This window comes from Amblyraja radiata, chromosome 28, assembly GCF_010909765.2.
Source record: "Amblyraja radiata isolate CabotCenter1 chromosome 28, sAmbRad1.1.pri, whole genome shotgun sequence".
Lineage (NCBI taxonomy): Eukaryota > Metazoa > Chordata > Chondrichthyes > Rajiformes > Rajidae > Amblyraja > Amblyraja radiata.
Genome location: NC_045983.1, coordinates 15176071 through 15201065, shown reverse-complemented (window position 1 = coordinate 15201065; position 24995 = coordinate 15176071). Strand labels below are relative to the sequence as shown.

Genomic DNA, 24995 nt, shown 5'->3' with positions numbered 1-24995 from the left:
GTGCAGATGCAGAAGGAACTGCAGATGCTGGAAAATCGAAGGTAGACAGAAATGCTGGAGAAACTCAGCAGGTGCAGCAGCATCTATGGAGCGAAGGAGATAGGCGACGTTTCGGGCCGAAACGTTGCCTATCTCCTTCGCTCCATAGATGCTGCTGCACCCGCTGAGTTTCTTCAGCATTTTTGTGTATCTATGATACAGAGATAGGCTGGCCAGCAAGTTGTGAGCCTGCAGAGGGACAGAGACAGACTCAGTTGGTGAACAAAGAGGCAGGTGGAACATAAAGTGGGGAAAGGGTGAGGTTTCTCCTCTTTTTGGAAGGAAGAGCAAAGCATTATTTAAATGGAGGGAGGCCACAAGACATTGTGGTGGAGATCTGGGCACCAGTACATGAAACACAACAGATTGGTGTGCGGTTCAATGGTGGTCTTCATTGCAAGACGTGAGGGAACTGTGGATGGTTCAATTGTAATCATGTATTGACTTTCCGCTGGTACACAAAATTGCTGGAGGAACTCAGCGGGTGCAGCAGCATCTATGGAGCGAAGGAAATAGGCGACGTTTCGGGCCGAAACCCTTCTTCAGACTGATGGGGGGTGGGGAAAGAAAGAAGGAAAAAGGGAGGAGGAGGAGCCCGAGGGCGGGCGGATGGAGGGTGGGAGGAGACAGCTAGAGGGTGAAGGAAGGGGAGGGGACAGCACAGGCTAGCCAAATTGGGGGAATTCAATGTTGATGCCATAAGGGCGCAAGGACCACAGACGGAATATGAGGTGCTGTTCCTCCAATTTCCGCTGTTGCTCACTCTGGCAATGGAGGAGACCCAGGACAGAGAGGTCGGATTGGGAATGGGAGGGGGAGTTGAAGTGCTGACTTGAGTTGACTTTCCGCTGACTGGTTAGCACGCAACAAAAGCTTTTCATTGTACCTCAGTAGCGCGACAATAAACTAAACTCAACAGATCAAAATGTGATGTGTTACAGGGCACGGCAGAAACCGAGCCCGGAGCGCGGTGAACAGATCAGTCTCTGTATTTAAGGAACGCTGTTAAGCGCAGGCAGGGTAGGGAAGGTTCACTGGCTGATGTATGGAGCGCGTGCTGCTCTCAGTTAAAATTTGACAAGAGCTGGTTGCAAGAAGGGGTTGGGTGCTGGAGGACGATTCCCCTAGTGGGGGTATCCACAAATTAGTGGGCAATGTTTGAGATACAGGTGACAAGGAGCTTCTTAACATCATGCACAGCACAGAAATCGACACTTAGCCCACATTGTCCATGCTACCCCTCCCCAGTTCTCTCTTTTCCTCCTCTCCCCCATTTCCCCACCTTCTCTTCCCGACCCCTCCTCTTTCCCCATCTCTCCCCCCCCCTATTCCTCCATCTCTCTTTCGTCCTTTTTCTCCCTCCTCGTTCCCTCCCCCCTCACTTTCATTTTCTCTTGCCCCTCGTTCTCTCCTGATGTTCTCTTTCTTTCATTCTCTCTCCCCCTTGTCCGCCCCTCTCCCTAGCGGCCACAAACACAGCTCTCAGCACTTCATCTGTTTCCGAGTTCCGGGTCACGTGCCCGCGTTGTAACAAGGCGGGCGGCACATGACCGGTCACCTGACCTCCCCCCCCCCCCCACCACGCAAGCGGCTCTCCCAGACACAGAAGAGGTGGCGGACGGTGAGTCGGGGACCCGGCCCGGAGAGTGGGTGGGGATGAAGGCTGCGAGTAGCGGGAGATGGGGCGCGGCCATGTCAGGAACAGATAGAGAGAACGCTTTACTCTCCAGCCCATTGCAATGCCTGCCTCGGGAGTGTGTGGCGGTACCGGGAACTTCAGTGTAGAGCGAGCTTCACTGTGTGCCTGACCCAGGGAGTGTGTGATGGGACGGTGTAGAAGGAGTTTTAATCTGTGTTTAACCCTGCGAGTGCGTGATGGGATGGTGGGAAGAGTGCTTTATTCTGTGTTAAACTTTATATAATAATTTAAAAGATCAGCAAAACGTTTAGATTACAATGCAATCACCGTGCTCTGCGATGTACCCTTGCCTTTGGTTCTGAAAGACATGTGGAGAACCTCTATGGATGTTCCCTTGGGAGACTAATGCAGGCCATTAGTCTGTTTGACAAGGAGGTTCTTGTCAGCCCCTCCTTACTCCTCTACTTACCCCTCCCCCCTGCACTGGGAGAGTGGGGCTGAAGTGCAGTCAGAACCTGAGGAACAGCCTCGCAGAGGCTGCAACCTTGCTCCAGGAAAATATGGAGCGCAGACTCCTGCAGGCAGAACCAACTGGAAACCCTGTTGCACTCTGCAGCCCAGGTCCCCAAGGTACAGTGGGTGGAGTGCACGTGTAGAGAGATCTCTATATCAAATTGAGAAGCATAGACAGGGTAGAGAGTCTTTTCCCCCAGGGTGCAAACGTCCAACACTAGAGAGAGGGCACAGCTCAATGGCGAGAGGGGGAAAAGTTTAATGGAGATGCGTACGACACATTTTTTTGCACAGAGTGGTGGGGACCTGAAACCCATTGCCATGGGTCGTGGTGGAGGTAGATACGATAGTGGCGTTTAAGAGGTTTTTAGATAGACATATAAAACTGAAGGTAATAGAGGGATGTGGATCATGTACAGGCAGATGAGATAATTTGGCATAATGTTTGGCCCAAATATTGTGGGCTGAAGGACCTGTTCCTGTACTGCAGTGTTCTATGTACCTTCACTGGAGAACCCCTCCATCCATTCCTCAGTATTCCCTCCTGCTCTACCAATCACGATATGTGTCTCTCCCTTAAGTGCATCATCTTGCCCATAGCAACTCACAATTGCAAATGCAATTTCACTGCAGACTTTACCAACTGATGATTCTCATTGTGTAGCGTATGACTATCCACACTTCCTATTTTCACATAATCTGCAAAGCAACTTATTGTGCCTCCTGTAAATACAGCCAACTTGTTAATCTACATCAAGGGTTCCCAACCTGGGGTAAATTTTGCCTAACCAGGGGGTAAATTTGTTGATTCTGGATTTGTACATGTTTTTTCTCATTGTCTGACTGTGTTTGGTTCTGGTATACTGGTATCTGTTCATCATTAGTTGTTTATAAATAAGTGAAATAACATTGTTATGTGCTATTAAAGTTGCCAATCGTAAAAAACCCTCTGACTCCTGATACATTTGCCCCCACCCCCCCCCCCCCCCCCCCGCTCTAACCCTTTGAACGAATCTCCCGTGTGGAACCTTGTCAAAGGCTTTACTTGAGTCCATGTTGCCCTAATCACCCGCATTGCCCTCAGTAATACATTTTCTTACATTTTCATAAAATTCAACCATATTGATCAGAGAGTATCTCTCCCCAACAGACTCTACTGGCTTTCTGTGAGTAACTCCTGCCTGTCCAGGTGCAGATTGATCTTGTCCCTCAGATTTATTTTTCCAATAATTTCTCTACCACTGACAGGGAATTCATTGGCCTGTAGTTGCCAGGCTTATCCCTGTGTTGAATAAAAGTAGCTCATTTGCTATCCTTCCATCAGTTAACATTCATGTGGCCAATGAAGATTTGACATCACATTCGGGGACCGGGGCACCTTGCATATCAGAGCAGCCTGGGACACACAAGTTCCTTCCTAAGCATCTCTCACCCCCCCGCACAATGTTTATACCTATGGTGGCCTCCGTTGCTTTCAATTCTGTATTCCTGCTTCATGCTTCCTCTTTTCCCTTGCGTTTTACCCTGTACGAACAAGATGACCCTGAACACTCACTGTTTCCCTTTTTGAGTGACTCCTTGTGTTAGATGTAGACACGAGGTGTTGCTGTAGCTGCCCTTTTCCAGGCCCTTCTGTGATATTGAAAAAAGCCTTGCCCCAATTTAGGACGGTGATTTAGAAACCTATCTTCTCCAGAACTACTTTGAATAAGTTCATGATATGGTGAAGCAAGGAGATGGGATATGGGAATGATTGAGTTGTTTTAAGAATGAGGGTAGGCCAGTGGATGTTGTCCGCATGATAGTTTGATCCACAAGATTAGGATGCATGGGATCAAAGGTGACCTGAATGCTTTGTGGTGGAAGGATGTTATTCTGGCTGGAGGTCTGTGACCAGTGGAGTTCGGCAGGGACCTTTGCTGAGATCTGTTGTCTGTGATTTAGATAAATGGTTTGGATGTAAATGTAGATGGATTGATCAGTAAGTTTGCAGACAGCACTGTCAAAATATACGGTGGGATGTAGATCAGATATAGAAAGGAGCAGAGAAATGACATGTGGAGTTTAATCTGAGCAAGTGTGTTGTTACACATTGGGTGGTCGAATGTAAGGAGAAAGTTCTTGCAATGGCAGGATTCTGAACAGAATTGATGTTCAGAATTAATGATCAAGTCCATAGCTCCCTGAAAGTAGCAACACAAATAGATAATGGTAAAGAAGGCGTATGGTATGTTTCCCTTCAATGGTTACGGCTTTGAGTATAAGAGTCAGGAAGTCATATTGCAACTTTATTGGACTTTGGTTAGGCCCCATTTGAAGTATTGTGTGCAGTTCTGGTTGTCCCTTTACTGGAAGGATGTGGAGGCTTTGGAGAGGGTGCAGAAGAGGTTTACCAGAATGCTTCCTGGATTGGATGGCATTAGCTATGAGGAAAGGTAGACAAGCAGAGATCGTTTTCTCTGGAGCTTCAGACTGTATACAATTATGAAAGGCAGTTAAGGTGAGAGGGGCAATACTTAGAGGATATGTGCAGGGCAATTTTTTTTTTTTGTGTGCAGAATGGTGGGCTCCTGGAACTTGCAGAAGATACAATAGTGACATGCAAGAGGCTTTTAGGTAGGAACTTGGATATGGATAGGGATAGGCAGAGGTTCTGTTCTCTTTATCTTCCACAGAGGGAGTGTGGTCAATGTCACCAGCTTGGTGCCCTGGACAGAGGATGTGCTGTCAGGGGAAAGATCAACCAGACTGGGATGGCATGCTCTAGTTTAGAAAAAGGACAGAAAATCTCAAACTTTGATAATTCTTCAAAGGCTAAAACATCCGGATGCACAAAGGTTATTTTCCTCTGGCTGAAGTCCAGAGGATGCGAGAGTAGAATTAGGGATAGGTTGCCTTGGACTAGGTGAGAAATTTCTTCTCCAAGGGTGGTGAACCTTGGAATTGTTGAATCCAGATGGGCTGGAGGCTCGGTCATCAAGTTCGTTCATAGATTCATACATAAATAGTTTAAGTTGAGTTTATTGGCATACACATGAAGACAGTGAGTTACAGGAACAATGAAAACCTTGCTTGCAGACACAGGCACACAGACTCAGATAACATACAAATCAAATTATACAAATTACAAATATAATAAAATTAAAACGTCTAGAATTTGTACAAAAACATAGTTAAAGAAAAAGTCCATGGTAGTGCAAGAGGTGGTCTGCAATGTTTTGTTATGTGTCGGTTGCGGAGCTAGGATTAGGGTTATAGGAATGTAGGTGTTCTTGAACCGATCTATAGTGCCCTCCATAATGTTTGGGACAAAGACCCATCATTTATTTATTAGCCTCTGCACTCCAAAATTTGAGATTTGTATTAGAAAACAATCACATGTGGTTAAAGTGCATATTGTCAGATTTTAATAGCCATTTTTACATTTTGGTTTCACCATGTAGAAATTACAGCAGTTACATGTCCCCCCATTTCAGGGCACCATAATGTTTGGGACACAGCAACTGTCATGTAAATGAAAGTATCATGTTTAGTATTTTGTTGCATATCCTTTGCATGCAATGACTGCTTGAAGTCTGCAATTCATGGACATCACCAGTTGCTGGGTGTCTTCCCTGGTGATGCTCTGCCAGGCCTGTATTGCAGCCATCTTTAGCTTGTGCTTGTTTTGGAGGCTAGTACCCTTCAGTTTTCTCTTCAGCATGTGAAAGGCATGCTTAATTGGGTTCAGTTCGGGTGAGTGACTTGGCCACTCCAGAATTTACCATTTTTTAGCTTTGAAAAACTCCTTTGTTGCCTTAGCAGTATGTTAGGGATCATTGTCTTGCTGTACAATGAACCGCCGGCCAATGAGTTTTGAAGCATTTGTTTGAACTTGAGCAGAGAGGATGTGTCTATACACTTTAGAATTAATTATGCTACTACCATCAGCAGTTGTATCATCAATGAAGATAATTGAGCCAGTACCTTCAGCAGCTTTTGATCTTGGCAGTTCCTTCTCTCCTCCATACTTTGCTCTTGCCATCACTCTGATATGTTAATCTTCGTCTCATCTGTCTACAAGACCATTTTCTAGAACTGTGGTTCCTCTTTTAAGTACTTCTTGGCAAACTGTAACCCGGCCATCCTATTTTTGCAGCTAACCAGTGGTTTGCATCTTGCAAACCACATAGCCGCTGCATTTATGTTCATGAAGTCTTCTGCGGACAGTGGTCATTGACAAATCCACACCTGACTCCTGGAGAGTGTTTCTGATCTGTCGGATAGGTGTTTGGGGATTTTTCTTTATTATAGAGAGAATTTTTCTGTCATCAGCTGTGGAGGTTATCCGTTGCCTGCTCGTCCCTTTGTGATTAGTAAACTCACCAGTGCTCTTTCTTCTTAATGATGTTCCAAACAGTTGGGTTTGGTAAGCCTACGGTTTGACCGATGTCTCTAACAGTTTTATTCTTGTTTCTCAGTTTCATAATGGCTTCTTTGACTTACATTGGCACAACTTTGGTCCTCATGTTGATAAACAGCAATAAAAGTTTCCAAATGTGATGGAAAGACTAGGTGCTGAGAGCTCTCTTATACCTGCATTAAGGAGGCAATTAAACACCTGAGCAATTACAAATGCCTGTGAAGCCCCAAACATTATGGTGCCCTGAAGTGGAGGAACTATGTCTAAACACAGCTGTAATTTCTACATGGTGAAATCAAAATGTGTAAAAATGGCCTTTAATAAAATCTGACAATGTGCACTTTAACCACGTGATTTTTTTTTTTTCCTCTATTACAAATCTCAAATTGTGGCAAATAAATAAATGATGGGTCTTTGTCCCTAACATTATGGAGGGCACTGTATATCAGCCATGATTGAATGGCGGAGAAGATGTGATGGGCTGAAAGGCCTAATTCTGCTCCTATCACTTCTGAAATTATGAACCTGGTTGTGTGGGACTTCAGGCTTCTGTACTTCCTGCCCGATGGTTGCAGTGAGAAGAGAGCATGCCCAGATCCCTGATGATAGATGTTTTCCACTGAAGGAGTTTTCAATGTTGTTGAGGGTTCTGCCTGTAATGGACTGGACTGAGTCCTTCACTCTCTGCAGGCTCTTGCACTCCTGTGGAGCATGGAAACAGGCCGTCCAACGTGTCCATGTTGACCAATATGCCTATCTACGCTTGATCTATTCACCTGTATTTGACCCACATCCCTCTATTTCTTTCCTATCGATGCACGTGTCTAAATGTCTGCTAAATGTTGGTAGTGTATCTGCCACTACCGCCACCTGCGTGTGCAAAGTTCGTGCATCCCCTTTTCCCTCACCTTAGACTTATGCACTTTTTTTAGACTCTTCTGCTCTACGAAAAAGACATCAGTCCTATGCCACTTGTAATTTCATAAACCTTAAAAATCAAATCAGATCATCAGATTTCTGGACTTTAAGTAAATCAGGGATACGGGGAGAGCGATGGAGGATGAAACTGAGGAAGATCAACCGTGATGTCTGAATGGAAGCGCAGGTAGCGAATGGTAGCAATTACAGTGCTCAGACCTTCGCTCTCCCCAATGCTGGGAATGACTGAGTGGACAGTGTAGAGGGAGTCCCATTCTGTTTGCATGCCTCGACTGAGAACCCTTGTCAAGTGAGTCCGGTGATCCGACGTGGTTGTGTGGTCTGTGGTACCAATCTTAGCAAGTGGTGCAGGGTGACGCGGAGTGAATGAGCCCGATGTGTTCGGTGAAGGGAGAGAAATATTTGTGGTTTGAGTGGGGCCTTGTGTATGAAGGGGGTGTATGCCCGGCAGGATTCACAGCCTGAACCCGCCCCTCTTTGTTTCTCGCAGGTGGGGTGCTCGGACATTGTCCACCCGGCGGCCTGGGGCCCAGGGCGGTGAAGGATGGAGTGGCTAGTGTCCGGCGCGGAGCGGGAGCTGGGCATCGAGCGGCGGCAGCTGGCGCTGGGCGAGGGCCGCCAGCTGGTGGCCCTGGTGCCGGCGCGCTGGGCCGGTAGCCTGCGGCAGGGCTGGCCGGGCCCCTGCCCCCGACCCGAGGGTCTGAGCACGGCCGAGCTCTCCGCCCTGCTGCAGCGCTCGGCTTACAAGCTGCCGGCCGGCTGGACCCGCGTCTCCATCCAGGGCGTGCGGAAGAGACGGCTGTCCCGCTGGCAGCCGCCAGAGGCCGGCGCTGGGCCGCCCGACCTCGACTCCCTCTGCGGGTTCATGAGCCATGTGGCCGAGCAGAACTTCCGCAACCTGTGGCGCGAAGCGCACTGCGCAGCCGCAGGGCGGTGCCAGAACAAGGCCACGGCCACGGCCACATCCGCGTCACAGACCCCGTCAATGTCCCATGCCACGCCCACATCCGCGTCACAGACCACATCATATGGCACGCCCACCTACTCGTCACAAACGCCGCCCACGTCGCAGGCCACGCCCGCATGCACGTCACAATTCACGACACCCGACCTCTCCAACGCCCCGCCCAAGAATCCCAATTTGGCTCCACCCACCTCGACGTCACATTGCACTTCCACCCCCTCGTCACAAGCCACGCCCACCGCCACCTATTTCCCGCCAACAGCCGCGGCCCTGCCTACCCATACGTCACGGGCCGCTTCACTCGACGCCTTCAAGGCCGCCCTCAGTCGGGCGCTGGGCTGCAGCTTAGTGCGGGTGGAGGCGCATGAAGGCGGCCCGTCACCCGCCCCCGCCCCAAGGCCTATCCACCCCAACCTGCTGCCGGCCCACGCCCTGCTGGAGACGACCGAGGCCCTGTACCTGGTGCAGCAGCTCCCCTGCTACACCCTGCGGGATGCCGTCACCTTCAGCCCCGCCAAGCTGGCTGGCAGCCACGCCAAGGTGCTCTTCGTGCTGTACCAGGCCCTGCAGGCGCTCCGGGCCTGTCACCGGGAGGGGCTGGCTGTCGGCGGCCTCACGCTGGCACACCTGGCGCTGGACGAGAAGCTCTTCACCCAGGTGCGCCTCAACCTCGGCGACTACGAAGGGGATGACGACGACGAGGAGGAGGAGGAGGAGGAGCAGCAACAGCCGGAGGAAGAGGAAGCGGGGGCCTTGGAGCCCAGCTCGGAGCCCCGGGACCTGCGGGAACTGGTGACCAGCTGGGTGCAAGGCCGGGTCAGTAACTTTGCCTATTTGATGGGTGTGAACAGGCTGGCGGGCCGACGGTCGGGCGATCCCAACTACCACCCGGTGCTGCCTTGGGTGGTAGACTTCAGCAGCCCGCACGGCGGCTTCCGCGACCTGCGCAAGTCCAAGTTCCGCCTGACCAAGGGCGACAAGCAGCTGGACTTCACCTACAAGATGGCGCGGGAGGCGCTGTGGGCGGAGGCCGGGGGCCCCGGCGCGCGCGTGCACGTGCCGCACCACATCCCCGACGTTCTGAGTGACATCACCTACTACGTGTACACGGCCCGGCGTGCGCCGCGCGCGCTCCTCTGCCGCCACGTGCGCGCGCAGTGGGAGCCGCACGAGTACCCTGGCAGCGTGGAGCGAATGGCGGCCTGGACACCCGACGAGTGCATCCCTGAGTACTACAGCCAGCCCGCCCTGTTCCAGTCGCTGCACCCCGACATGGCCGACCTCCAGCTGCCCGCCTGGTGCACCCAAGGCCCCGCCGCCTTCGTGGCCGCGCACCGCCGCCTGCTCGAGTCGCGGGAGGTGTCGCAGGAGCTGCACCACTGGCTCGACCTCACCTTCGGCTACAGGCTGTCGGGCCGGGAGGCCGTGCGGGCCAAGAACATCTGCCTGCCCCTGGTCGACGCCCACACCCACCTCACCTGCTACGGGGTGGTGCAGCTCTTCGACCAGCCCCACCCACAGCGCATGATGGGCCCGGCCTGGGCCCTCGCCGAGCCCCCGGCCCTCACAGGCCGGCCCCAAGCATGGCGCGGGCAGGGCCGGGCGGATGGGGCGACGCCCGAGGAGGAGGAAGGGGCCCAGGCTCCGGTGGGGGAGGAAGAAGGGGCCGGGGATCTAGAGGAGGGCACCGAGGCGCTCGATTCCCTTTCGGCCTTGGACGGGCCCTCTGCCCCGTCCTTGGATGTCCCTCCTGCCGGCCCTCCGCAGAGCAAGGCCTGGGGACCTGGCGAGAAGGAGGAGGGCCCGGTGCATCTGCCCGAGGGCTTCAACCCACTGCAGGCCTTGGAGGAGCTGGAGAAGCTGAGCAACTTCCTGACGCGGGGCCTGCAGAGCTCTCCGCCGGACCTCCCGGCCTGGGACGGGCCCACGATCCCCAGCTTGTCCTGCCTGCTGCAGCGGGACATGCAGTCCTTCGGGGTGCTGGTGGCCGAGATCTTCTTCGCGCAGCGGCTGCGGCCGCTGGGCCTGGAGGCGTCGCTGCCCGAGCGCTTCCAGGCGGTGTGCAGGCTGGCGCAGTGCCGGCTGCGGGAAGTGGCCGAGCCCCTGCAGCAGGCCGTGCTCACCCTGCTCCATCTGCAAGAGGAGAGGCCCGGCGCCTCGACCCAGCCCCCGCACCCCGCCCTCTTCCACTTCCCGGCAGTTCTGGCGGGCCTGCCCCCGCCCAGCCCCAGCCTCCTGCTCAGTCCCTGCTGCCCCATCATCCCCTTCCCGGCCTACTTCCCCAGGCTGCACCGGCTGGCCTGCAGCTTCTCAGCCCCAGGCCAGGGCATCCCGCTGGGCCGCGAGTTTGTCTTCTCCCTGTGGCAGCAGCTGGACAGGCTGCTGGAGGTGGTGGAGCCCGAGGGGCTGGAGATTCTGCTGCCCTTCGTGCTGGAGCTGCTGTCAGCCGAAGGCACGGCCGTCTATTCGGCCTGGTACCTGTTTGAGCCCATGGCCCGGGCCCTGGGTCCGCGGGGGGCCCAGCGGTGTCTGCTCAGCCCCCTGGCCGGGGTGTACGAGAGGCCTGGGTACCTGCCTGGCCGCTTCTATCTCTACACGGACTGCTTCGTGTTGCAACTGATGGTCAGGCTGGGCCTTCAGCCCTTCCTCACCAGCCTCCTGCCCCACATCCTGCAGGTGCTGACCGGGCAGGAGGGGACTGCCGAGGCCCAAGGGCTGGGAGGAGGGCCAGAGGATGAGGCAGGGCTGTCCTACGGCAGCAAGGAGGGGAAGGAAGCAGCTGACTCTGGGTCCTACATGGGCTGTGAGCTGTCGGAGGGTGAGGAGCCGCAGGGAGGAATCTTTGGCGACGAGCAGGAGGCGGCTGGCCAGGCCAGGCCGAGCGACGGCAGCAGCAACGGCGAGGCCTCAGGCGAGGAGCAAGGCCCGGACTCCGAAACCAAGGACGGCATGATCCTCCCCTCCCCCAGGGGGCAGGACATGGGTCTGGCTGAGGAGGAGGAGGAGGAGGAGGAAGCAGCAGAGGAGGAGGGAGCGGAACAGGCAGCCCCTCTTTGCACCACTCCCGAGGGCAGGCTGTGCGAGGTGCTGAGGGAGAGTGCCGAGCAGGAGCAGGAGCTGGAGGAGGAGGAGCTGACCGAGGGCAAGGAGCAGAAAATATTACTCGGTAACTGGCACAGCTTGTCCTGGGGGAGGGTGGTTGGGCTCCGTGTGGAATGAGGTGTGCAGGTGGGGGCTTGGTGAGGAGGAGCTGGGGGGGGGAGGGAGCTTGGTGAGGGTGGTAGGGGGCTTGGTGTGGGGGAGGGGGCTTGGTGGTTGTGGTTGGGCCCTGTGAGGGGGGGGGCCAGGAGTTGGGTTGGCGTGGGAGGGGTGGTGAGAAAGAGAGGCGAGAGGGTGGGGTGAGGGCGGGGACGGGTATGGATGATGTGGAGATGGGCATGCGGAGAGGGGTTGAGGGCGGACCGTGAGGGAGGAGAGCGTGGCCTACTGAGGGAGGTGGAGGGCAAGTGGGTCGAGAGGGATGCCGAGCCGAGAAAGGGAGGAGGAGGGAGGGCCAGAGCGGGTGAGGTGTGAGTCTGGGCTGGGCCAGGAGTGGATGGGCTGTGGGCAACTGGGTGGTTGAGGGGGTAAACCATGTGTGGACTGACACCATTCCCTCTCCCGCAGACACAGCCTGTAAGACGGTGAAGTGGCTATCGGCAAAGCTGGGCCCCACCCTTTGCTCCCGGCACATCGTCCGCAACCTTCTGCGCCTCCTCGTCACCTGCTACTTCGGTAAGGTGTCCCCTGCCCCTGTCCTCACAGAAAGTTCACTGTGCGGTCACTGTTATGGGACATGGACGGCCTGTTTCCGCACTGTATCCCGAAACTAAACATAGAACACCCCCTTCCACCAGGCCTTCACCCCCATGTGGCCAGAATTACTGAGACTCTGGTCACCCTCGGTGCCTTGTTGCGCTCTCAATGCTTTCAGACAACAGTGCATCTGTGATCACCGCTCCCCTTCGGCCGCCCTTCCATCCCTCCCTGCAGCCTACACCACCCTTCCCATCCAATCTGTCCCTTCCTACCGCACTCCAAGGAATAACATCTGAGCCTGCGCAACCTCTCCTTGTGCTCAGCCTTTTTCCTGTGGTCTGCTGTTCTGTGTTAACAAAGACATTGACTGGACACCTCCCACCGATCAGGACCCCTCTGCTGGAATATTGCCGTTAACCTCTGCTCCCCTTCCACAGGGCCAGAGAAGCAGCAGTTTGTGTTGAATGGAGAGGAGGACGTGCCGTGCGTGGGCAGTATCTACAAGCACCGGCCAGTGCTGGGTGACCTGGTGGCACAGCCGGTGTTGGAGTGCCTGGTGTACGTGGCTCAGCTGTACGGCGAGCCGCTGCTCACCTACCAGTGCCTGCCCTACGTAGCTTACCTGGTAAGCTCAGGGCACGCCTAGCACCAGTACTGTGGGAGGGGTGGTGAGGAAGCGCCATGGAGTGGGAGGGGCGGAGAGGGAGCACCACAATGTGGGAGGGGCGGTGAGGGAGCGGGGTGGGGGGGGCCGTGAGGGAGCTCCAAGCGATGAGAGAGACGATCGACCATGATGGTAGGCAGGAGGAGGAGTTGTGCATTGCTGGGTTGGTGAGGAGGCCACCTTATGGATTAGTAGTTGATGGTACCCGTATCCCTGGTGAGGCAGTCTGGAGTGGGTGATTCCTGTGCTTTTGGCTTGGGTAACCAGCCGGTTTTAAACAGTGGTGTCATGAATGGGGTTGGGTCAGACTCTAGTGCCAGCTGCCCTTTGACCCTGAGCCTGGTGACCCACAGGTTGCCCCCAGCAACAGCCGGCGGTTGAACAGCCGGAAGGAGGCCAGCCTGCTGGCAGCAATGGTGCTGATGCAGAAGATCATTGTCTACCTGTCCGACACCACCCTGATGGACATCCTGCCCAAAGTCAACCAGGATCTGCTGCTGCCCGTGCTGGAGGTTCTCACCTCCCCCCTCGCCAGGTGAGTCCAGTCCCCCCGCAACCTCCTTCTGAACCCCCGCCCCTACACTGACAGGACCAGTGACGCACTTCCGGCCCGAAACGCTCCTAGTGTGTGCTCTCGACATGTGTTCCTGCCCGTGCTCCTGGGAGTCTGGGCAGTGAGTCATCCACACAGCTGCCCCTCCTAACACCACCAACCACATCCAGAAAGGACCACTGGGATCCCCCCTCACAGAGGAACCTCTACTGCGCCCCCCCCCCCCCTCACTGGGGCGACCTCCGCAGGGCAACCCCCCACTGCCGCAGTACAGCATGGACCCAGCAGACGAGGAAGTGGAGACTGTGCAGGGGGCAGCTGAACAGGAAACGTCACTGTGGTTGGAACAGTGGTGGGGATGTGTTTTTTTTTTTAACCAAAAATAATTTTATTCAACCATTTGCAAAAATACACACAAAAGTACGAACAAATCCACCACCATAGTACAAAATAAACAAATATTCTTAAATAATAAATAATATTTCCCCATCCTTATTGAGGATACATTCCATGCCCCATGGCGCGTATTCCCTCTGTAACACCACCTGGGCGCAGACGTAACCCTGGAAAAGGGCCAGGCAGCCGCCTCAGGCAGAGCCCTCTTCCGCCTGACGCTGTGACTCGTGGATGGTCAGCTTGGCCAGGCCTAGGAGCAACCCAACCAGGACATCTTCAGCCCTACCCTCTAGGTTGTCTAAAGATTAGGATGGTGGGTGTGAAGTTCAGCCAGAAGGCAAGTAGCAGCCCTTTTAGATATTGTAACAGGGGCTGCAATGTCACACACTCCATGTACACGTGGAACACAGATTCTTCAAGCCTGGAAAAGTAGCAGGCGGCTGGCGAGTGTGAACCGCAAGAGAAAAAGGTTACAAGGGATTCCTCGGTACAGTACCCTTCACCCCAGGTCCCCGATGTAGAGGGGGAGAATCCCTGCGTAGAGCGACCCCCGCTGGGGGGCCCTCGTGACCAAAAGGCAACACTAACCGCCACTTTGTGTCCGAATGGTGTGGAGGAGGAGCCTGTACAGGAGACGCCTCCCTGCGTCTCAGAGGGAGATGAAGGGTGTCGAGGAAAGGCAGCTCATGTTGCGTGGGACTGGCTCCCGAGAAGAATTTTGGCGCCTGGGTCCGACGAGTACTTCCGGCTGAGCGAGGGTTTGCTCATATGCAAGTACTCCACACGTTCGAGCCTCCCCGATACCCGGTGGGGCGGGACAAGGGTCTGCCGCTCTCATGACTGAGCCATTGCCCTCCGCCGGCGGAGGAGGGCCCGGTTGACGGCAACCAAGTTCCAGACTCTCAGCCGGTCCTGGTAGAAGCCGGGCATCCTCTGCAGGACAGCACGGCTGATGCCCACCACCGGCGTTGGCCCCATTGGAAAAAGTGCGTTGCCCGCACGTGCAACCTGGGAGGATGCCCAGAGTACAGGTACATCTGCCGGGTCCTGAGGCTGAGAGGCGCCAGCTGGGTGCGAATGCACACCAATGACTGACTGCCCATGTGGGGCTGTAGTGAGGGGTTACATTGTGACGGGGAGGTACACAACTCAAACCTCCTGGGGCTAGTGCGGGTCTTGTCCTGTTGCTGACAACTGTCTCTCCCTCAGCTTCCCCGGGGGAGCCCAGGCCCGCTCGGTGCTGGGGGTGAAGACCCTCAGCCTCATCGCACTGGTGTGCCTGCGGATCGGCCAGGAGATGGTGGTGCAGCACATGAGCGAAACGTTGCGCCGCTTCTTCGAGGGATTCTCCATCATGCCGGAGCAGCGGGAGAAGGTGGGTGGACACCGGGCGTGACAAGGCAGGGGGGACGGATGGTGGGAGGTGGACCCCTCCCAGAGCAAAACCTCCTGGGAGCAGGGCCGATTGGAACGATTGCTCCCAATTGGGCCCCGCGCCAGAGTAATCCAAAGCTCCACTCTAGGATCTTTGGAGTAATCTACTCTCGGCTCGGATAGATCTACCCCGGGTGAAGGGGATAGAGAGTAGAGGGGTTGAGAGAGAGTAGAGGGGTGGAGAGAGAGTAGAGGGGTGGAGAGAGAGTAGAGGTGTGGAGGGGGAAGAAAGGGGTAGACGGGGAGGGGGGGGGGTGTGAGGGGGAATGGAGAAGGGGGAGGTCCCTCACGGTCCCAGGGCAGCGCTCCCGCCCCTCCAGTCGCCGTGCTTCATGCAAACAGCCCCGGCTCCACCCCTCTCTGTCCCCGGGGAGACGCGGTGAACAATACAGGGAGGGCCGGGCCGGGGTTTGGAGCAACGTTTACAAACCTCGGCCTCAGCTCACACGCGTGTGCCAGGACCCCGGTATCCGCTCCTGCCGCCGGCCCTCTTTCTACCTTCTCTCCTTCCCTTCCCTTCTTCCCTCCCTCCCTGTCTTCCCTCCCTCGCTTGTCTCCTTCCCTTCCTCCCTTCTCTCCTTCCCTCCTCTTTCCTCTCTTTTCCCTTCTCTCCTTCCCTCCCTTTTATACTCTACTTCCCTCCCTTTTATTCACTACTTCCCTCCCTCCCTTCTTTCTCTACTTCCATCACTTCCTTCTCTCCTTCCTCCCTTCTCTCCCTCCTTCCCTTCTCTCCTTCCGTCCCACGCACATAACGCACAGACAACACACGTACGCACACGCACACACCCCCCCCCCAAAATTAAATGCCTGGACTGGTTTTTCGCCGATTACTTGGAGGAGTAGTGAGGGAGCGACGCGCTGTGGGAGGAGTGGTGAGAGAGTGCCACACTGTAGGAGGGACAGTGAGGGAGAGATGGCAGAGGGGCGCAGGGCTTTGGGAGAGGCGAGGGGGTGGGCACCACGTTTAAGTCAAGTCTAGGCATTATAAAGAAGCCATTGGCTGTTAGCTTCGTGGGATCTTGCTGTGTACATGTTGGCTGCCACTTTGCAAGTGCTGGAGGGACTGAAGGGGTTTGTGGGAACATTCTTGTGACAGGCCCTCCTTCACCAGCTGTGGCAACTTCTCCCTTACCCGTACTGGCCCTTACCTCACCGACCCACACCCCTCCCCCCGACCCCGCACCCCCACCCCCACCCCCATGGTGTTGCTGAGAGCTGAACTGCCCTCTGCAGGCGGGCGAGAGTGACACTCCCTGGCCAGGGACACCCGAGACCGATGCCGCCGACTGGGATCCTGCTGCTCTAGACGAGCTGGACGAGGTGTTCAGCCTGGAAATGGCTTTCTCTGCCTACATCCCATTCAACTGCCTGATCGGTAGGACATCAGGGAGCGGCTGGGGGATTAAGGGGCGCAGATGGGAGCATGGGGGGTCATGAGGGCAGGAGGGATGCGGTGACCCAGATGGGGAAGAGGGGAGAGTGGGATGGCTGAAGGGGGGGTGGGTATTGGGCGGGGGTAGCTGGGTGGGAGGGGAGGTGATGAGCATTGCTCAGCGGTGTTTGCAGGAGGTTATGGATGTGGGGGTGGTGTTCTGCTTTGGAATGTGGGTGGACAAACACAAGGGCAGTGTGCGACGGGTCAAGTAAATAGGGTGATTGGTGGGTGGACAGGAGGGTGGGAGCAGTGTTGCCTGTGGAAGGGTGGGTGGGTTTTGGGCAGTGTGGGTGTGTTGAGTGTGAGGGACACTGTTGGTTGGGGGGGGGGGTCTCTTTTTCTTGCCCCTCCCTGCCGGGGACCCTGTTAAGCCCCTCCTTGTTGGACATTGCCTCCAGGGGGCTCGTCTCCCTTCTGCACACCCCTCCCTCATCTGCTGTGAGCTGATCCCTCCCTCTGCCCCATTTTCCCCCCCTCCCCTGCCGCGCCCCCCCCTCCCACGCTCGTCATGAGCTGATCCCTCCCTCTGCCCCGTGCAGGCGACACCACCATTAGGCGGTTACTGCGGAACCACGAGTTGGTGTGGGGGATGGCCGCCCGCTACCAGGAGGAAGTCAGCGGCCGTGGTGCCGAGAGCCCACCACCCCCCTCGCCGGACACCGGCGACCCCTGGCCACGATCCGGGCCAAGGGCTGAGGACGGGGCCAGCGGCACCTTCGGCAGCGCCATGGTGGGCAACCGGATCGAGATTGGGCCGGGAGCACGACCTGCCTGGCTGCCCCTGTCCGGCGACCAGGAGCCCGGCTCCCTGAAGCAGGAGCTGGGCCGCAGCGGGCGATGCCTTGACGGCAACTGGCTGGCACACTGGCGCTACGAGGTGGGGCGCGGGCAGCAGGACGGCCGCTTCCACTTCCACCAGATCCGGCTGCAGACCTTCACCGGGCACACCGGCACCGTCCGCACCCTGGCGCCACTGCCCAGCGAGGACTTCTTCCTGAGCACCGGGCGGGACCGCACTGTCCGACTCTGGCCCCTCTACAACCAGGGCGATGGCACGGGCACCGTGGAGCCTCGACTCACATACGCCCACCACCGCCGGCCCGTCTACTGTGCACAGCAGCTGGGAGCCCTGCAGCAGGTGGCCAGCTGTGACGGCACCGTGCACATCTGGGACCAGTTCACAGGTGAGGGGAGCAGAGGGCCGGGCTCCGGGTTGGGGGGCCCTGTCCCTGGGTTTGAGGGGAGCAGCCGGTGGGACCAGGGTCTGTGTCTGGTTGGGGGTCACGGAACAGTGGGCTGGGCTCTGGGACTTGTTGGGGGGGGGAGGGGGAGAGCAGTGGGTCGGCTCTTGTTGGTGGTGGGGGGGGGGAGGGAGCAGTGGGCTGGGTCTGGGTTGAGGGGTGAGCAGCAGCGGGCCAGGCTCTGGGTCTGGTTTGGGGGGAACAGCTGGGTTCTGGGTCTGAGGGTGGGGCTGGGGCAGTGGGTGTGCTCTGGGTCTGGGGAAGAGTGGGCAGGATTCCCCCTAGGGTGTGGGTGCTGGGGAGCACTGGGGGAGTACGGAAACCTTCCTCCAGTCATTCTGATCCCCTTCCACCCCAGCCTCTGCACCCACCCCTCCCCATTCCCTGCGCCCATGCTCCCCCTGCACGGACCAACCCTACCTCTCATTCTCCTGAATCCCACCAACTTCTGCAAGTTGACCAAACCCCAGCCCTGTCTCTGCGGTTGGGTTGAGGGGCTACCCTGGGGTAGAATGGCCAGCTGGCGTTCCCGGGCTCACAGCTTGCTCCATCCTCTGCTGCCTCCCACAGTCGCTCAGAGAGCCTGGACCTCTCTGTTATGGTGAGGTCACACCCTAATTCTCAGCTCTCTTTAGGGTGCGGGGGGTAGCTCTGAGGGCACCCGGTGGGTGAGCCTCCCTGACTTGATTCGAGCGCCTGCAGCACCAGGGCTGACCACCAGGGGACCTCGGTGGGCCAGGATCAGGGGGATGGGAGGAATAGCTCCTCCCAGATTATGGGGGGAGAGGGTGGGGGGAACCTGTGACACCCACCATGGGCACTGCCCACCTGCCCAGTGCACACTAACAACTTCACCTTACCCAGTGCTGCTGCTCCCAGACTGGTGTACTTGCCCCTCCCTGTCTCAATCCCACCCCCTGCCCTTATTCGGTCCCCCATTCCCTCTTCTCCTCACCCTCGCTCCTCCCCTTGCCCACTCCATCTCCCAGCACATCCCATTCACAGCTCACTCCTGCTCCCGTTGCTCGGCGCCTCCTCCCCTCTCACCTGTTGCCCATTCTCAGCATGTCCTGCTCCCTGATGCCCCCTCCCCCAGCACCGCTTCCGACATTCTTTGACACTGCTGTTTTCCAGGGAAACCAATCCGGATATTTGACTGCTTTGACTCCCGGAATCCGATCACGGCGGTTGCCGCCATGCCGGCCCCACACTGCAGCCTCCTGGTCGGCACGTCCGACTCCGTGCTCCACTTCATCGACCCCCGCAAGTCCGGCCTGCAGGTAACATCCCACCACCCCTCAGAACTCATCCCCAGCCGCAGGGGCAGTCTGCCCCACTTGTGATTGGGCCATGGGAGGGGCGGCGAGGGAGCCCCTAACAGCGGGAGGCGCAGGAAGGGTGCGTCGTGCCATGGGAGGGCCGGTGAGGGAGCGGCGTAATGTGGGAGGGGCGATGAGTGAGCGCCACACAGCCACTGGGGCAGGGAGGGAGTGTCGCATTGTGGAAGAGGCGGTGCGCAGTGGGTGAGGCAGTGAGTGCTGCGCTGTGGGAGAGGTGGTGAGAATGCTGCGCTGTGCAGTGATAGACGTGGGGAAGTGGTCTGTGAGGGGGAGGAGTTGGCGCTGCCTTGGTTTATGCCCTGTGAGGCAGCACGAGTGGGTTAGAGTGACGGCCACACCCTTACCTTGCAGCACGAGTTCCGTCTGGGCATTAACGCCAGCGCGGGGCTGATACGCTGCATGGCGATCAGTCCCAGTGGCCGCTCCGTCGCCGTGGGCTTTTCCTCGGGGTTCATCTACCTGCTGGACACACGGACCGGCCTCATCCTGAAAGTGTGGCCCGCGCACGAGAGCGATATCCTACAGCTGAAGGTAGGTGGTGCGGGGAGGGGGGGAGATGGCTGGTGCACAGACAGCGGAGCAATCCTGGGGTCTGGACATGCTATGATTTATCCAACGCCAGTCCCAGTCTCTCCTCAGACCTTGACTCATGGTCCCATTTGCAAGCTCCCTCAGAGGCAAACGCAGACCAGGCCCTTCGGCTGACCATGTCTCTGCCATCCATCAAGAACACATCTGTACCACTCCCATTTCCCAGCACCCTCTCTGGGCTTGTTTACATACCTGAATATTATGGGAGTCTCTGTCTCCACCAACCCCTCGGGCAATGTCATATACAGCGTGGAAACAGCGTGTGCCCTTTGGCACAACTTGCCCACACTGATCAACATGCCCCATCTACACTAGTCCCACCTGCCTGCTTTTGGCCCATATCCCCCTAAACCTACGCTATCCATATACCTGTCTAAACCAGTCTTTTCCAAATTCTGGCGAATCACTGTGGGGAATGTTTTTCCTTGGACTCTCTGTGTACCTCTTACTCCTCACCTTAAACCTATACCCTTGGAAACATTTTCTGAGGCACCTAATCATAGACCCCTCCATTATGAGGAAATATTTCTTTATCTATCTTGTAGCCGCCCTTGTATCAGGTCCCCGAGGTCAATACTTTCAGCTGGGCAGAGTGAGCATTTATTGTGCTGCTTTGGGGCGGCGCAGTAGTAGAGTTGTTGCCTCACAGCACCAGAGACCCTGGTTCAATCCTGACTACAGGTGCGGTCTGTATGGAGTTAGTACGGAGTTTGCACATTCTCTCTGCGACCACATAGGTTTACTCCGTGTGCTCCAGTTTCCTCCCACATTCCCAAGGTTAGTATGTTAATTGGCTTTTTTAAATTGTCCCTAGTGTGTTGGATAGAACCAGTGATTGATGGACTCGTTGACCACATTCTATCTCTAAACTAAACTTGTGTGGGGACTTTTACTGATTGGTCCCAGCAGGAGGGTGGGTCCTTGCCAGCCCACAGCACAGCAATCCCACTGGTCTGTTTCCCACTAGCCCTGAAACCTGTTCCTTGTCATTTCCCTTTTCCACTTCCCTCCACACTAGGGACAGCTTACGACGGGGAAGTGGTGGACGCAGGCTGGGAATGGAAGCATGAGGGACAACATAGGCAGATAGGATTAGTTTAGATTGGCAGCATAGTCAGCATAGACACAGTGGGCTGAATGGCCTGTTCCCGTGCTGTACCATTCTATATTCTAACCCACACGTCTCCTAGATGTGGGAGGAAACCGGAGCACCTGGGGGAAACCCACGTGGTTACAGGGAACATGCAAACTCCACACTAGAAGTCAGGATCAATCCCAGGGGCACCGCAGCTGTGAGGAAGCAGCTTATCCCTCACCACGGCCGGGCCTGAAGGGTTGGGCACCGCAAGGGTTAAGTGCGTTGTGTTTGAGTTCGATAGGACAGTGCGTGGGTGAGGAGTCTGTTGATTTTTTGGCTAAAGTTTCACAGGAGAGTAAACATGCCGACCTGTACTCTCCAACACGTCCCCACAGCTGAAGGTCCACGCACTCCCTCCGCATACTCACACATCACATCACAGCACGGCACAGGCCAGCGTGCCCAGTCATATATTTGTAACCCCCAGGTTGCAGAAATCTGCCCCTGTAAAGCTGGGAAGATCACCTTCCCCCTCAGCATGAGCTTTGTGCCAGCTAATCAGGAACTCTATAAAGAACCTCATCCTGTCTCAGTGCCACTCTGGCCTGTTGCTGCCCTGTCCCAGTGGAAGCTCAGGGGCAACGACACCTCCTCCCACTGGACAGCCCTTGGAATTCTGCATCTCCTTCCAAACACATGGTGGTGCAGCGAAGGAGTTGCTCCCTTAAGGCACCAGGGATCCGCGTTCAATCTGGTCCAAGGGTGCTGTCTACTGAGTTTGTACGTTCTCCCTGTGAAGGTACGGTGCTCCGGTTTCCTTCAAAGATGAACGGGCTTGTAGGCAAATTAGCTTGGTAAAATTGTAAACTGTCCTCAGTGTGTGTAGGATGGTGTTACGGGGATCACTGGTCGGAGTTGGCTCGGTGGGCTGAAGGGCCTGTTTCCGCACTGTATGTCAACTAAAATCAGCCTTCCTTGTTCCCACACTTCCTGCAGTTACTCCCTCTTCCATAGATTCACCAGTTCCCTCCTCCGATTCAAATCTCACAACCCCCCCCCCCCCCCCCCCCCACCCCTGACCCTCCACTTCACCCTCTCAGCATCCCCACTCCGCCAGCCAATCAACATGGTTTGCACCTACATCCATCCATATCTCTGTCATCCCATCCAGCTCCCAGGCCCCTCCCTGTCATTGCAACACCCTCTAGCCCCTATATCCGCCCCATTTCTGAAATGCCCTCTGGCCTCTACATCCATCCTTATCTTGGTCATTCCTCCAGCCCTCCTCCAATTGCTGATCGGTTGTTGGCAGTCAGGCCTAGCCCTGAATTCTGGGATCCTCCCTGACCATCCCCTCCCTCCCTCTGTGCCCGATCCTCCCCACACTCTCCCTCCCTCCTGTCCCTCTGACCTGACTTGCCCCTCCCTCTCTCTGTCGGACCCTGCCCACACTCTGCCTAACCCTCCCTCCTCCTCCTCTCCCTCCGACCCATCTGTCCCTTGCTCTCCCTCTGCCCTCACCCTCCTCTCCACACCCCTTTCTCACTTATTTTCTCGTTGTCCCCTGCTCTCTGCCTGACTGTTGCCTCCTCTCACCGTCCTTCCAACACTCCCCTCTCTGTACGCCCGACATTCCCCTCCCTCCCTGCTCATTCTCTGCCTGACCCTCTCCTCAGTGAGTGTTGTTGGATGTGATGGTGCCTGGGAGTCCCTGGGTTGGTGGGGTCAGCCCCTCATTGTGCACTCTCTCTCTCTCTGCCTTGCAGTCGACGGAGGGGAATGTGTTGGTCAGCTCCTCCACTGACCACTCGCTGACTGTGTGGAAGGAGAGCGATCCCAAGCCGCTGCAGCATTACAAGTCGCCCTCCGACCCGGTGCATGCCTTCGATCTCCACGGCCACGACGTGGTGGCGGGCACCGTGGCCAACCGCATTGGCATCTACTCGCTGGATGGCTCGGTGCCGGTGGCCACCAGCAAGCTGAGCTGGGAGAACTTCCGGGGAGTGTTGACCAGTCTGGCCATGCTCCCTGCCAAGCGGCTGCTGCTGCTGGGCTCTGACAACGGCATGATCCGTCTGCTGGCCTAGACGGAGCCTGCCCTGGATCACCGGCCAGGGAACACCTGTACCAATCCAACAGCGATGGTGGAGCAGGAAGACCACACTGTCCCAGACCCAGCAGTGCCAGCTCTCTCCATGTCCTGCACGGATCCGCTTGGAGGAATACACACGTTGGGTGATATTTTTAACCTTCCGTTGGCCGCGGAACTCTGGGACTCGGATCCGTCTGCAGTTCACCTGGAGCCCCAACAGTGGCCCGGAGCAGCTCCCCATTGACCCATCCTTGTTTGGGCCTTGGGCTCAGTTCCCAGGATCTGTCCCAGGACTGGCACTGCTCCAGTTCGGAAACCACTCAAAGCCTCCGACTCAGAGGCATCGGATCCCAACGGCCAGAGAATGGACGGGAAGGCGAGGCAACGAGGGGTTGCCTTGTCTAGGAGGAAGTCAGCAGGCTTCTTGGGGGGGGGGGGGGGGGGGGGTTGTTGGCCCTGAGCAGCGAGACAGCTGGTGGGTGGGTGGGTAGGGGTCAGTGGGTGGGTGTGGGTGGGTTGGAGTGCTTCTGACGGGGTAACCATGTCCAGACCGTTTACTGCCTTACTGCGCTGCATCTAGAGACAGAGCTGGCGACTTTGCCCACTCTCTGAGAGAGATTCCAGGAAAGATCCTTCCAGCCACGGGGTGGGGATTGAGGTGGTCTCTGCAGCAGCTCGTCCCTCCAGCCCAGCGACCGTGAACACCATGCTCTGTCGTTAGTTATGTCCCCCCCCCCAGTGTCCTTGTCCACACACCCCGCCCCCCCCCCTCCCCCAGTTGTGGTCCCCTGTTGTTTGGGATTAGAGGCAGTGATGCATTTCTGGTCCCGAGCTCGGGAAGGCTGGCACATCCCTGTTGGGATTGGAATCTGCCCTGACACGGGGGTGTCGGCTGTGATCACCAGCACTCCCTCCCCCACGCACCAATGTGTCTCCGTGCGCCGCCTCTCCCCACCCCTGCCACCCCACATCCACCCCTCCGAACCTAAACTCACGCTCCTACTGCTCCCTTCCCCACCCAGCACATGCGTGCACATACTCTATGCACTCTGACCCACGTACAATCTATGCACTCTCATTACTAAAACACTGGGCACCACTGTGCCACCTGCACTCTGGGATCCTCTGGCACATCTAACGACAAGTATTCTGGGCTGGGTAGGGCAGGGAGAGGAGTGCTGGGCAGGGAACGTCCGCTTCCCAAATTGTGTCTTGGTCAAGTGACCTTAAACTCCCCTACCCCCCCCCCCCCCCCCCCCCCCATCTGCTGGAAGGGGCCGGGGAGGTGACTCATTCGTGCCCAGGTCAGGCTACACTGAGCCTCTGCACTCTGTGGCCAGTGGGAACTTTCCAGAAATGGGGCAGAGATTTATCTGTGAATATTTATAAATAAAAGATCTTAAAACCCAGGAGTGTTTGCTGTTAGTGGGGAATGCGTGGCTGAACCATTGATGGGGAGACACAAAGATGTTGGTTTATGAAGAAAAGCAGACTTCTGAAGAAGTGTCTCGACCCAAATCATCACCCATCCATGTTCCCCAGAGATGCTGCCTGACCTGCAGAGTTACTCCAGCACTTTGTGTCTATCATTGGGCCATTGGTGTAGGAGGATCTGTGGTGGGCAAGGGGTCTGGAGCAAGCCATGGGTTCTGGTGCAAGGCTCCATCATTGGATGTACCCCAGGTCGGGGGTATCATACAGACCAAGTACTGGGGTTGATGTTGTATGTGCCTCAGTCAGATCACGTGGCGTTTGCCCAACATACTGCTGCAGGTATGAAGAGAGATGGGAGACACTACGTGTCAGTGAAAGGTGAGCATGCAGTGTTCCCTCGGCACAAAAGGCCGAGTGGTGAAGAGACTGCAGGGAGAATG

General features: G+C 56.5%; 1 protein-coding gene across 1 annotated transcript; it reads left to right on the top strand.

The window, feature by feature from the left end:
- Nucleotides 1-1607: 1607 nt before the first annotated feature.
- wdr81 (WD repeat domain 81) lies at nt 1608-23591 on the top strand. Its single transcript, XM_033045895.1, has 11 exons — nt 1608-1660; nt 8023-11662; nt 12163-12270; nt 12732-12919; nt 13312-13493; nt 15117-15282; nt 16578-16719; nt 17319-17963; nt 19155-19300; nt 19712-19891; nt 22796-23591. The coding sequence occupies exons 2-11, from the start codon at nt 8077-8079 to the stop codon at nt 23114-23116; spliced, it is 5664 nt and encodes a 1887-aa protein (XP_032901786.1). The 5' UTR covers nt 1608-1660; nt 8023-8076; the 3' UTR covers nt 23117-23591.
- Nucleotides 23592-24995: the final 1404 nt, after the last annotated feature.